Source organism: Helianthus annuus, chromosome 11, assembly GCF_002127325.2.
Source record: "Helianthus annuus cultivar XRQ/B chromosome 11, HanXRQr2.0-SUNRISE, whole genome shotgun sequence".
In the NCBI taxonomy this organism is placed as follows: domain Eukaryota; kingdom Viridiplantae; phylum Streptophyta; class Magnoliopsida; order Asterales; family Asteraceae; genus Helianthus; species Helianthus annuus.
In genome coordinates, this window is record NC_035443.2 from 3822059 (window position 1) to 3835849 (window position 13791).

Genomic DNA, 13791 nt, shown 5'->3' on the forward strand with positions numbered 1-13791 from the left:
AGTAATTCAAACAGGGGGTGAGATAGGCATCAAGCAGACAGGATATATCAACAAGATACTCAAAGACGCCGATATGTTATCCTGCAACGACACGAAGACACCCATGACTCCAGGAACTCAATTAACAAAGACTGAAGAAGGAGATCTAGTAGATGCAACACATTACAGAAGCCTGATAGGTTCTCTCAGGTACTTATTGCATACAAGACCAGATCTATGTTACCCAGTCAGTCTACTTAGTAGATTCATGCAAGAACCAAAGGAACAACACCTGAAAGCAGTAAAGCAAATACTACGTTACATCAAAGGAACTAAAGAGTATGGAATCATCTACAAAAGACAAGGAGGATGTAAGATCACAGGTTATAGTGACAGTAGTTTTGGAGTTAATACAGACAAGAAAAGGAACAACTGGTCTGGTATTCTACTTTGGAGAATCACCTATAACCTGGTGTACACAGAAGCAACAGACAGTGGCACTATCATCATGCGAATCAGAATTCATGGCAGCCACTGCAGCAGCATGTCAAGCACTATGGCTTAAAAGATTGTTAAGTGAAATCACAGGCTGGAAGGAAGAAAAGATAACACTCAGAGTAGATAACGTTTCAGCAATAGCACTCATGAGAAATCCAGTCTTTCACGGAAGAAGCAAGCACATTGACACACGCTATCACTTCATAAGAGAATGTGTGGAAAACGAAGATATCACTGTGGAACACATAAGTGGAGAACTACAACGGGCAGATATACTAACAAAAGCACTAGCAAGGATCAAGTTTGCTACAATGAGGGAACTGCTCGGAATTCAAGATTTGAAGCAACTCATGGATGTTCGAGATTAAGGGGGTGAATGAAACCGATTAATCTCTTAACATCACGTACATAGTTAGATAGTTAGAATAAGTATTAAGTAGCGGTTACAAAAGTTGAAGGACCAAGGTTGTCAACATGTAAGATGGTAACTACCATCATATTCGAAAAGGTGTGTCTACACACACACATCAATACCGAACCGGTACAAGGCAACAAAGGGACAGACGCGACTGTTGGATCGAGTGGACAAGATTCATCGCACCTCTTCATGATTCAATCACAACCATACATCCAAGAGACGTGTCCTTTCACGAAGAGACGCAACCATTCACTCGTACCCGTAGAAAACTATAAATAGGGACATGTAGATTCATTTGTAACACACTCGCAATAGATTTGTATACATTACGTTCATTCGATTATTACAAGTTATTGTTATTCAAAGTTTATCACGCTCATTTAGAGATCAAGATCCAGTTCGGGCCAACAGACTCATCAAACTCCAATGGAATCTAACTGAATCAACATAAATGATAAACAAATTTAATTTAAACCAAGAACGTATTACGCCAGCCACCTTCCTTTTCCACCAGTTTGGTTTAGTTTACCACTCTACAGTCGTGCCTTACCTCTTGCCCACCACTGATGCTGCTCATCTTAATCATGGATTTCACAAATGCTTTCTGGAACTCTTGTTGTGAGCTAGCAAACTTTGAGACCAATGCTTTCGTCTTTGCCGAATTGATCAACGACTGATCAGAAGAGAATATACTCTTGCCTTGGAGAAGTAACTTATAATATCTATTGTCAAAAGTTGTTGGAGTCGCATCAAGATTTGCACCCGCATTTTTCGCTGTGTTTTTTGCAGGGCATACACTCTTTAAACTGGCTGCAAATGATGATTCCAGAGTTGGGTCGACACTTTGCTTTGAACTAAAGTTGTGTATCCTGTTCTGAAAGGATGAGCAATGAGCGAACCCAAGTGTATGTCCTCCTACACATTGGTCAGCAAATAATAATCTTTATTTCGTTTGCTTCAAAAAAATTACTACAAGAAAAATAACATTTTGGGTGACACATTTATAAAACGTGTAACAAATCAGTTACTATATGTTTGTAAAATATATTCTTGAAGGATAAGAGTAATCTTTAAAACTATATCTTTTAGCTATAGTTAAGATAAATATTATAAAGAGCAAAAAGTTTTGTCTTGTTTAAAATGGAGTCACTAAGAACCCGGATATCTGGACATTCTAGGTAAATCAACTCGTTAAAATAAACAGTTCCGGTTATCTGGAAATTTTAGGTAATATTTGGTCAATTAATTACCTGATAGTGCAACTAAATCATCCATGGAAAGACCTCTTTGTGCAAAACTTTGTTGCAATTGGGAAAGATTGAATGTTGGAGCAGGTAATTGTCGTGTTTCGGTAGCTTTCGAAACTCTTCCATCCTTTCTTCCTTTTGGCACATCCCATGTTGGCCCTCCAGACTATATTCAAATCAAGTTTAAACTCGAAACAAAATTAAAATCAAACTGTAAAATTTGTAAACTTTTAGGTATTAAAAAAGATGCTTTACTAACCAAAGTGACTGCATCCCTTGCTGCTAATGCCAAGATATCTGCACAAGATACAGTTTTAGGACATAAAGCCTCTACCGCTTTCTTGGCATTATCAATAACATAGAATGCGTGCAATGATATGTTTGGAGGTCCATCTTTCTCAGCTTTGTTCTTCCCAGTTGAGTTCAACAACACCGAACCATCACACCCCTACAAAGTTTTAAGTTTAGTAATCAACAATTAATCAAAATGATTTATTGTTTTGCATATGACTTGTAAGTGGAAGAAGAAGAAGAAGAAGAATCACCCTGATGAAGCAATCATGGAAATGCATTCTTAGAAGTGCAGCAGGAACTGTTGGATCATTCAACATAGCTTTCTTGACAACACTTGTAATGGTTGATTCAGCATTGGGGCATGTTTGATCATAGTAATTAGCACTTAGTGTATTAACCAAGTTAAGATGGGCTAATCCTAAGATAATGAAACTGAAAATAAGGGAAAGCATGTTGGTGTTCTTGGCAGCCATTGGGTGATGTTTGAATGTTGATGAAAAAGATTGAGAGTAAAGTTGGTATTTGTAAGAGGAAGAAGAAGGCAATGTTTAGAGGTTGATGCATGAAGTTGGAGTTGGCAAAATCAGGTGAGCTGATATCTTTATTATATTAATGGTTTTGATAGAAAAGGGGGAGTTGTTAATTGTTTATGATTAGATGGATAATGCTTAAATATTCTGCAGATCTTAAGTTAAATTTTGATCTTTTTTTAGACAAACCCTTTATTTCGTTTATAATTTTTATCACTATGTAAAAAGATTTGCTAGACCCCTTTCAAATTCCCTAATCGTAACAACTTAAGGATGACGAACCGAGAATAATTCGACTCGTTTGGAACAACCTATTTTGACATGTAACTCAATCACATTATCATTAGTGTGTAAAATTTAAGTCCTATTTAACAAGATTGCTGGAAAATGTAGTATTGCTTGTTTCCTTGACTTGTTAACTCAAAATAATATAACTTAAAGAAATGTAAATACTTATCAGAAGTGACTTGGTTAATGTTTTCTTGCTTGATGAACAAATCTATGATATTGACCCATATCTATAATTAATAAATTATAGTATAAAACATCGAATTCTATAAATTATAATACAATTATTTATATAAATGATAATATTTTTACAGATGACTTGGAAATTGACCCATTGGCATCCAACTATGTTAGGGTGGTTGAAGTTTTGCACCAATCTTAACTAACTCATTTTTAGTGTATTGTTTTTGCACACTAGATTTATTCCACCTAGTCTACCAAACCACTCCAAAAAAGGAAAAGAAAACAAAACTGGATTGAAAAAATATAATTGAGTGAATTGGATTGTAATAACATATTGAAATCTTAGTGTTGTGCTCAAATTGGATTGTATATAACTATACTGAAAATCTTAGTGTTGTGCTAATTTGAGCATGCATATTAGATATGATCCAAGCACTTATCATTGCCTAAACTAGCAAGCTAATAGTTAATAAAGGTATTGGATCAACATATTTCATACATTTTATTGAAATATTATAATTACAATAGTATGACGGGTGTATCTTAAGATTTCATAATTTCAATAGTATGAGTATGAATTTTAATTAAAAGTTACAAAAGAAAAAAAAAGAAACAAACGGCTAAAGTCTTGGCTAAAATAATAATCCTTTATCTCTAAAAAATTAAAATATATAATAACAATGGGCCATGTCATGAATTAAAGAAACTAGTTATTTTCCACCCGCGCGTTGCGGCGGGGATCCAATGACTGCAAAACGCGTGTCAGTAACAGCAAACAGATACCGAATATCAAAACATAAATAAAATGACGTGGTAAGTATAGGACCCACCCGTCCTACACGTTGGAAATTCGATTGTTTTCAATTCAGTTATTACGGTGCTATCACGTTAAAATATGGAGGAGCTCAGTTATTACGGTGCTATCACGTTAAAATATGGATGAGCTCGGTACCGGTAACGGCACCGAAAGTACCGATCCGAAAAATCATCGAAATTAGTTACCGGCATCGAAAATGCTCGGTACAATACGGTATGGTATTTGAAGCTAAAAATCAATAAATACAGGTATGGTGCTAGACCGGTGTCGAACCGAAAGTAACGATTCTGAAAACGCCAAAAGGTGGGTACCAAATTGGTATCGAGAATGATTTGGTATAGTAAATTCGGTACCAATACGATACCAGTTTGATTACAGGATTTGATACGATTTGCTCATCAATAATCTAAATATCCAAGTTAATTTTACATGCTACAATTCATTCATTACAGAAAAAGACAAAAAAGAAAGCAAAATAAGTTGTTGTGTATATAAAACCCAATTCAAACAAAATACAGTTTACTTACTGTGTGTATGAAAAGTAATATAAACGGTGCAATTACTTGCATTGCTACGTTGTTATAGGATTTGATGATCTCAATACCAACCGTACCGAAAATACCTTTACCGAAATCTCTAAACGTGGGTACCGGTACCGAATATACCTAGTATGGTACGGTTCGGTACCGGTCGGTACTGGTACGGCACCGGTATTTGAAGGTAAAAACCGATGAATACCTGTGCAGAACCGGTACCGAAAATTCACCGGTTTGGTAGATTTGAGACCGGTACCTATACCCGATACCATTTACTCATCTCTTAATGATGTTACCATTCTAATCTATTCTAATTCTAATTTTCATTTAAAATTTTAATTTAAAATTTATATATAATAAAATCTAAACTACTGTAGTTTAGATTTTAATATATATAAATTTTTGCATTACATTATAAAATAAATCTTGATTTTGAAGAAGAACAACTATTAGTTCTTTTACCCTGATTTCAGAGAATAATAACAAAAGAACTTTGAAATGTGTGGAGGGGTAGAACCATACAAACATCCTTGGAATAAGTCTCACAACCAATCCAAGTGTTTGAAAAACTTATTTTCTATATTATGTATCGTCATAGTTCTATGCAACTCAACAAATTTTCAAACGAAAGAGCTAGATTGCAATGTATGTCAAAGGACGCCAACTTCCACCTGATGCAAACGCCAGCATGCATAACGTACCTAGTTGTTTTCGGGATCACCAGTTCTAGCGTATTAGTTTCTATAAAATTAACAAAGAGAATATAACACATGTGAAAAACAGGGAGGTTTTGGAAAACAAAGAAAAGTAAGTGTAGTTATGATCATAGTTATTAAAGGCGCTAGGTGCACTCAAGACGCGTAGGCCTCGTCTGGGACCTAGACGATAAGCGCAAAAAAAGCACACCATGAAAAAAATAAAAATAAAATATATTATGTATTAGAAAAATAATACTATTGTTTAAATAAAATAAACAAACGCTATTATAGAGCATTTAATTTCATCTATTTAGTACCGAAAATTTTAAAATACTTGTGTATTAGTGTAGAAAAGTAGTTTTCCTTAGATAAAATTAGAAATCTAGCTGGAATTTGGTTGAAAACTCTCCGGAATCTAGGAATCTCGCCAAAATGTGTGCAAGAACCATCACTTGGAGAATAAAGCGCAATTGCCTCGACTTAAAGCGCAATTGTCTCAACTTAAAGCGCAATTGTCCTGCCTCGCCTGGAAAATGGGCCTAGGCGCAAAAGGCAATGGCTTTTAACAACTACGGTTATGAGTATCAAATAGATCGCATTGGCAAATGACTAAAAAGCCTTGATGAAAATCTAATTTAAAATCTTATCTTAATTTTCACTTTCCAAGGTATTATCCGTGAGAATTCTTATCCCAGGACAGGCATCTTAAAAAGACTAGGTAGGAATCTTATCAGAAATCTTATCTTTAGTAATACCGAGTGATATCGTTTAGAAACTAGTTCCCACCGACAACGACCAATCATGGACTTACTCGTGTTGGTGGTCTCAATAATCTGTGGTAGAACGTTGATCATCGGGACATCCAGCCTAATCAGCATTATTATAAGCATGTAAATCGATAGAAGTAGGACCGATGTATACATAACCCATGAGAAATGGTACCCTTAAGATACCGCAAAAAGCGCTTGACAACGACCTAATGTCGATTAGTAGGTGTCTTGGTGTCTAAAGGAATTGTGACACCTTACTGACCGCATAAGCAATCTCTGGTCGTGTCAATACAAGGTACTATAATGCATCAAAAGTGCTCCGATACATACATATAAAGGATCACCGGTATGTTTATGTTGAGAAAGCTGTCTACCGAAAGAGACAGGAGTAAATAATGGTTGACAATCAACAAGACTGGTGAACTGTAGTAAATCAAGTAAGTAGCGTTGTTGAGATAAGTGTAAAATATCCTCACAAAATGTGGCCTTAATACCTAGAAAATATGACAACTGTCTTAAATTCTTGAGTGTGAATTGATAATGTAAGCGTCCAATCAAGCCAGTAAGAAAATAAAAGAGCTCCCACTAAAATGATGTCATCAACATAGGTCAAGACATAACTAAGTATCGAATCCTGTCTATAAACAAAGAGCGATACATCTGAAAGACACTTGGTAAAACCATAAATAAGCAAAGTCGTGGATAGCTTGGAAATCCAAGCTCTAGGAGCCTACTTTAGGCCATAAAGAGCCTTCTGCAGACGATAAACATAATGTGGTCTAGATGAGTTAACAAAGCCTGGGGGTCAGGTCATATACACGGTCTCAGAAAGATCCCCATGTAAGAAGGCATTGTTGACATTAACCTGACGAATAGACCATCCTTTAGAGAAAGCGACTGAAAGAACTGGGCGAGTAGTAGTAGGTTTGACCACAGGACCAAAAATCTCAGTGTAATCAATACCCTCAGTATGAAAGCCCTTGGCAACAAGTTGGCTTTACAATGACTCACTAATCCATCAGGATTATGTTTAATCTTGTACACCCACTTACAACCAACAATGTTGGCATCAGTGGGAGCCTTAACCAGACGCAAAGTCAGGTTGGCAAGAAGAGCATCAATCTCAGCACGCATCACGTCCCACCAAACAGAGTACTGTTGAGCCTGTTGAAATGAGGAAGGCTCAATAGTGGGAGTAGTAGATACATGAAAAAGAATACGATCAGGAAACTGACGAGGTTGTCGTGTATGATCGCGAGATCATGTAACCATCAGGAGGTGGAATAATAGAAGGAGGAGGAGGGGGAGAAGGAAAAGGAGGTGAAGTAAGATCAGGAGAGGAAATAACATGAGAAGATGAGGAAGGAATAATAGGAGGAGATAAAGAGGAAAGAGAAGAAACATAATTCGCAAACAAAGGAGGAGGAATTTAGAAAGGAATAGAATCTGGATAAGTTGTGGGAATAGTAGAATTCCCTAGCATATCAAAAATCGACTCATGGAATCTAACATGATGAGAAGTATACGTACAAGACGTATGAGGATCATAACAAAGATACACGAGATGAGATGCAGCATGGCCAACAAAGATACAAGGAGAAGACACGGGAGAAAGTTTATCCGCTCGAGTATCACCTAGAAATAGATAGCATAAACATCCAAAGGTACGAAGAAGAGAGTACTCTGGACGAGATCCAAAATAGGACCATGTAAGGAGATGAATGATGAAGAACCGGTGATGGTACCCGATTAATAGGTAGCAATGGCATATGTATCATACCATAACTTCTTTGGTAACCGAGCATGAAACAATAAAGCTCGAGCTACCTTAGAAAGATGACAGTTTTTTCGCTCAGCAACCCCATTCTGTTGGGGAGTATAGGGACATGAAATACGATAAGCAATGCCAGAATCTAAAAGAAAATGAGCCATGAACCACGAATGAGCTCAGGAGGAGAAGAGGTTCTCAACAAGTAGTTTAAAATGCCGAAAGCAACTAACCACTTGAGAACGAAAAGTCAAAGTATACATCCATGTAAATCGACAAAAATCATCAATGAATGTAATGAATTATCGATATCCATCTCTAGACATAACATGCGAGGCACCCCAAATGTCACAATGTATAATATGTAAAGGTGAAGTATAATGGGATACAACTAATGTAAAAGGCAATCTAGTTGATTTTAAAACACTACAAGCAGTACAATGTGTGTGTTGGGTTTTGTTTATCAAATGTAAAAATGAACATCTAGACAAAACATCATCAGACTGTTGACCCAAACGAGAATGCCAAGTCTCACGAGAAACAGAAGTGAAAGCAGCGAATATAGCTGATGTGGACTACCACATGTATGATGGGTGAGTTGTCCATCAAAATTCATAATGGACAAACCTAACTGCGTGATCGATGTTCTTGGCTAAGCTAGGAACCATAAGAATGTGTCTAATAGTAAGAGTACGATCAAATAAATGAAGCAAGGCAGTGCCAACGTGAGAAATAGTAAGAGCCATACCATTGCCTACAACGACTCGCTTAGAGCCGGTGTGTAGGGAGCAGTATCAAATACAATAGAAAAGTCAGTGGTCATATGTGCAGTGACCCCACAGTCGAGTATCCATGAATCTACTTTCTCACAAATGCTAGATAAATCCGCGGCAAATCCAAAATGAACATAGGAGTGTTGATTAGCCCAATGTAAACTGTGACGTGGCCCAAAACTAACAAAATCAGCAAGCCTATAAGCAAAACTGGGTTGTGAAACCGTTGACTGCACAGGAACACTAGCATGTGGAGTAATAGATTCACTAGCAGCTGTAGCATTTAGATGTGGCCCCAAAATTGATTGATTAGGCCCAAAATACGTGAGTCTTGAACATGCGGATACCCAAATCAAATCCTAGCTTCAAATAACGCCTCATGCATCCAGTAATGATCTTGATGCCAATTACTAGAGTTATGATCTTGATTCGAGAAATCAATCAGAGTGAATCCTTGATTCTCAATGTTCTTCCATAATTGAGAAGCAGAACTAGTTCCTTGTGCAAGATACAATAACGAGGGAGACATATTTGCAGTAAGAAAATCAAAAACATAACCATCGTTCTTATCCCAAATAGCTCATTCTTCATATTCGTCAATGGAATAGTTAAATCGTGACTCCGAAACGTCAATAGACCAAGCGTTTTAAGAATTGTCAATATTTGATGCTTCCGGTTCAGAAAAATTTCATTTCTAATTTGATCAACATGAACTGTGAAACATTCGGTAAATTTGTTGGTCTCTCAAAACTATATACCTTTAGGATTAACTGACGATGACGATTGAGAGCATAAACTTTTTTACTCCTATCCTCCTATAAGTGTGTGGCTTTATCTTATTAAGTTTGCATCACAAAACAATCATTTGTCATCTCTAACACTATGGTTGATGCGTCACGTCTATGTCTTTATGTTTTATAATGATTTTGCACATCACAAAGACATAGATGTGACCATACGGTTCATGAACAATGCCCTAAACGTTTGGTTCGTTTGTTGTTTGGTCTTGTGTGTTCCATCTTCACTTGTATTTATTTAACAATATCTTCTTAATTTAGCTTTACATCCAAGGCGAAAAAGAAAGTTTGTGGAACATTTTCACTAAAAAATAAATATTATTAGTACCCATTACAAATACAACACATGACTAAACTTTTGGATCAATAATCCTTCAAACACCAATGAAATCAACAGAAAAAGATAAACATATTTCACCTGAGAACATTTAATTAGTTCTTTTTCCACCAGTTTGGTTTAGTTTACAACTCTACAGTCGAGCCTTACCTCTTGCCCACCACTGATGCTACTCATCTTAATCATAGATTTCACAAATGCTTTCTGGAACTCTTGTTGTGAACTAGCAAACTTTGAGACCAGTGCTTTGGTCTTTGCCGATGTGACCAACGACTGATCAGAAGAGAATATACTCTTGCCTTGGAGAAGTAACTTATAATATCTATTGTCAAAAGTTGTGGGACTCGAATCAAGATTTGCACCCGCATTTTTCGCTGTGTTTTTTGCAGGGCATACACTCTTTAAACTAGCTGCAAATGATGATTCCAGTGTCGGGTCGACACTTTGCTTTGAACTAAAGTTGTGTATCCTGTTCTGAAAGGATGAGCAATGCGCGAACCCAAGTGTATGCCCTCCTACACATTGGTCAGAAAATAATAATCTTTATTTCGTTTGCCTCAAAAACAGTTACTACAATAAAAATATCATTTTGGGTGACACAGTTATAAAACGTGTAACAAACCAGTCACTATATGTTTGTAAAATATATTCTAGAAGGATGAGTGTAAAATTTAAAACTATATCTTTAGCTATATAATTTTGATTTTTAAGATAAAAATTATGACTAAAGAGTAAAAAAAAGTTGTTACTTTGTTTAAAATGGAGTCGCTAAGAACCCGGATATCTGGACATTGGATTTTGGAAATCTTTAAGATCCAGTATTTGGTCAATTACCTGATAGTGCAACTAAATCATCCATGGAAAGACCTCTTTGAGCAAAACTTTGTTGCAGTTGGGAAATATTGAATGTTGGAGCTGGTAATTGTCGTGTTTCGGTTGCTTTCGAAACTCTTCCATCCTTTCTTCCTTTCGGCACGTCCCATGTTGGCCCTCCAGACTATATTCAACTCAAGTTAAAACTCAAATCGAACGTAAAATCAAAATGTATAAACTGTAAACTTTTAGGTATTAAAAAAAGATGCTTTACTAACCAAAGTGACTGCATCCCTTGCTGCTAATGCCAAGATATCTGCACAAGAGACAGTTTTTGGACATAAAGCCTCTACTGCTTTCTTGGCATGATCAATAACATAAAATGCATGCAAAGATATGTTTGGAGGTCCATCTTTCTCAGCTTTGTTTTTCCCAGTTGAATTCAACAACACCGAACCATCGCATCCCTACAAAATTCGATGTAGTCGTCAATAAACAAACAAAAGGACGAAACAATCATTGAAATGCATATGAATGAAATATAAGAATAGTCACCCTAATGAAGCAATCATGGAAATGCATTCTTAGAAGTGCAGCAGGAACTGTTGGATCATTCAACATAGCTTTCTTGACAACACTTGTAATGGTTGACTCAGCATTGGGGCATGTTTGATCATAGTAGTTAGGACTTAGTGCATTCACCAAGTTATGATGGGCTAATCCTAAGATAATGAAACTGAAAATAAGGGGAAACATGTTGGTGTTCTTGGCTGCCATTGTTAGAAGCTGCAACAATGGTGATGTTTGAATGTTGATGAATAAGATTGAGAGGATGGCATTGGCAGGTATATGTAGGGATAAGATGGAGGCACTGCTAAAAAGTTGATGCATGAAGCTGGTGTTAGCAAAATCAGGTGAGCTGAAATCTTTATTGTAATGGTATTTGATAGAATAAGTGGAGTTGTTAATTGTTTATGATAAGAAGGATATTGCTTAAATATTCTTCATTTTTTAAGTTTTTTTTTTATTTTTCTTAGCCATATTACATTGTCCTTTTAGATATCACAATTATATATATTGTTGATGAAGGATGATGAATAGTAATTTTATTTTTATAATAATATATAGCTTTTTATTGTTTTTTATTTAATATATTATAATAATTTATTATTATATTTACTTTTAGTAACATATTTTTACTTTTAGTAACATATTTTTAATATTTTTACCTTTTTAAAACCATATATTTCCTTTACCATTTTTTAATAATTCTCTTTTCTTTGTTTAGAACATATTTTAATTTATCGATTAATTTGATATTTCTCTAATAATTCACGTTTATAACTTTTTTTTCTAAAAACTTAAGTACATAGTTGTGCTTAATTTTTCCCTGACATTCCGTTATAAGTTTTGTTAAAAACAAAGTTGTACTTGTATTTGGTAGTATAAAATGGTACGATAATAAACTAAACCGTTCTAATGATTTGACTTTCTAAATAATATGCTTTATTTTCAAATCATGTTTGTTTTACATTATCATTTGTTCGGTTTCGCCGCAACGCGCGACGTGAAGAAAAACTAGTGTGAATAAATTTACCAGGTCCCTTTCAAATTTACTACTAGTAACAACCATTGGCAGACTCACCCTTTGGCCAAGGGGCGGCCGCACCTCTTGAAAAAAAAAATTAGCGTATATTGTCTGCCACTGATGATAACAACACATAGAACGAGCACATATAACTTATTTGAACATGACCCATTTTGACATGTAACACAACGTATGTTAAATTACCACTTTACGGTTCATCAAAGAAACTCAAAATAAGACGCTAAAAGAAATGTAAATACTCACTACTAAATAAATATCATCAATGGAAGTTTAGCAACAAACTCAATTTTCGGTGGTTATCAACGAAATCTTGTAAAAAGTCATAAAAAGATAATGAAAAAAACTCGTTGGTACATATCTACCCGTAATCTCTCTAGAAAATCTAATGTTGGCAAAGTAGTTGGTACTCCACCGCTAAGTTTGTCCGTCGGTGATATGTTAGTAATATCTGTCGGTAATTATCAAATATTAAATTACTCACGCCCTGATTTCGGACGAATAACCGTCGATGACCACCTTGAGCAACGGACTACCGAAAGATGTGTACTATTGGTGAAAGCTAGTTAGAGCATTCATAATGATGACCCTAAAAAATATGTGAGTGGGTTTAGTTATATTATAAGGAATGGTTGTTAGTGTTTTTGAGAGTGAAGGAAAGAGAAAATATATGAGAAAGTTACTTTGCATCTCATCTGTAATATATGGGAAAAAAATTGAAAAGATAAAACCTTATAAATTTTTTAGTATTTTTAGAAATTGTTGTGAGTGAAGGAGAGAGAAAAGGTAATGATAAAGATATAAAAAATATTATTTAATTGAAAATGAAAGAGAAAAACAAAATTGTTTTAGTGTAAATATATGGATATAAATAAGGAATCCATTGCGAATGCTCTTACATGTCAGATGTGATTTCGATAATATTTCCTTGCTTGGTGGACACATCTACAAATTTGACCCGTATAACTAATTAATGGAATTATAATACAATGTTTAGGGTTCTAGCCAATGATCTCTAGATCAAGTGGTAGAGGGTTTGCATTTCTCTTGAGAGATGCAGGTTCGACTCCCACTTGGTGCAGAGTGAGGCATTGGTGGGCAATGATAGGAGACCCAGGGAAACCTGGGTTGGATCCTTGAGCCAAACGGGTTTTACTGGTAATTTCACTGTCGTGCCTACGGGCGGGTGGGTTACCGGGTTTTCCCCGGAATTGGTGGTGGACTCGGGTTACTCTCGGAGTACTCCGTTTGTCCAGTGGGTGCCCTGAGAGTGCTCGGGATTGAGTTTGTTGGCCGTTCAAAAAAAAATGTTTAGGGTTCTAATAATATAATACAAATATTTTTATAACTAATAAAAGGAAGTTGTCACATTTGATAGATGACTTGGACTTTTGACCCATCGGCATCAAACTATGTTTCCAAACAAATACTATTTGTTA

At 35.7% G+C, this 13791-nt stretch overlaps 2 protein-coding genes across 2 annotated transcripts; both read right to left on the minus strand.

Moving 5' to 3' along the window:
* Window positions 1-1415: 1415 nt before the first annotated feature.
* Window positions 1416-2909, minus strand: LOC110889192 (peroxidase 64). Its single transcript, XM_022136698.2, has 4 exons — window positions 2688-2909; window positions 2402-2590; window positions 2146-2308; window positions 1416-1810 (listed from the first exon to the last, which is right to left on the minus strand). The coding sequence occupies exons 1-4, from the start codon at window positions 2907-2909 to the stop codon at window positions 1416-1418; spliced, it is 969 nt and encodes a 322-aa protein (XP_021992390.1).
* A 7020-nt stretch (window positions 2910-9929) lies between these two features.
* Window positions 9930-11547, minus strand: LOC110889191 (peroxidase 64). The gene is made up of 4 exons (XM_022136697.2): window positions 11302-11547; window positions 11025-11213; window positions 10768-10930; window positions 9930-10448 (listed from the first exon to the last, which is right to left on the minus strand). The coding sequence occupies exons 1-4, from the start codon at window positions 11521-11523 to the stop codon at window positions 10054-10056; spliced, it is 969 nt and encodes a 322-aa protein (XP_021992389.1). The 5' UTR covers window positions 11524-11547; the 3' UTR covers window positions 9930-10053.
* Window positions 11548-13791: the final 2244 nt, after the last annotated feature.

What these genes read in the sequence shown, in the direction of transcription:
- LOC110889192 (XM_022136698.2), bottom strand. Translation starts at nt 2,909, where the DNA reads ATGGCTGCCAAGAACACCAACATGCTTTCCCTTATTTTCAGTTTCATT. An exon ending in TCCATGATTGCTTCATCAGG is followed by an intron (nt 2,591 to 2,687) that starts GTGATTCTTCTT and finishes AAAACTTTGTAG; the next exon opens with GGGTGTGATGGTTCGGTGTT. An exon ending in TGATTTAGTTGCACTATCAG is followed by an intron (nt 1,811 to 2,145) that starts GTAATTAATTGA and finishes ACCAATGTGTAG; the next exon opens with GAGGACATACACTTGGGTTC.
- LOC110889191 (XM_022136697.2), bottom strand. Translation starts at nt 11,523, where the DNA reads ATGGCAGCCAAGAACACCAACATGTTTCCCCTTATTTTCAGTTTCATT. An exon ending in CAAGGGATGCAGTCACTTTG is followed by an intron (nt 10,931 to 11,024) that starts GTTAGTAAAGCA and finishes AGTTGAATATAG; the next exon opens with TCTGGAGGGCCAACATGGGA. An exon ending in TGATTTAGTTGCACTATCAG is followed by an intron (nt 10,449 to 10,767) that starts GTAATTGACCAA and finishes ACCAATGTGTAG; the next exon opens with GAGGGCATACACTTGGGTTC.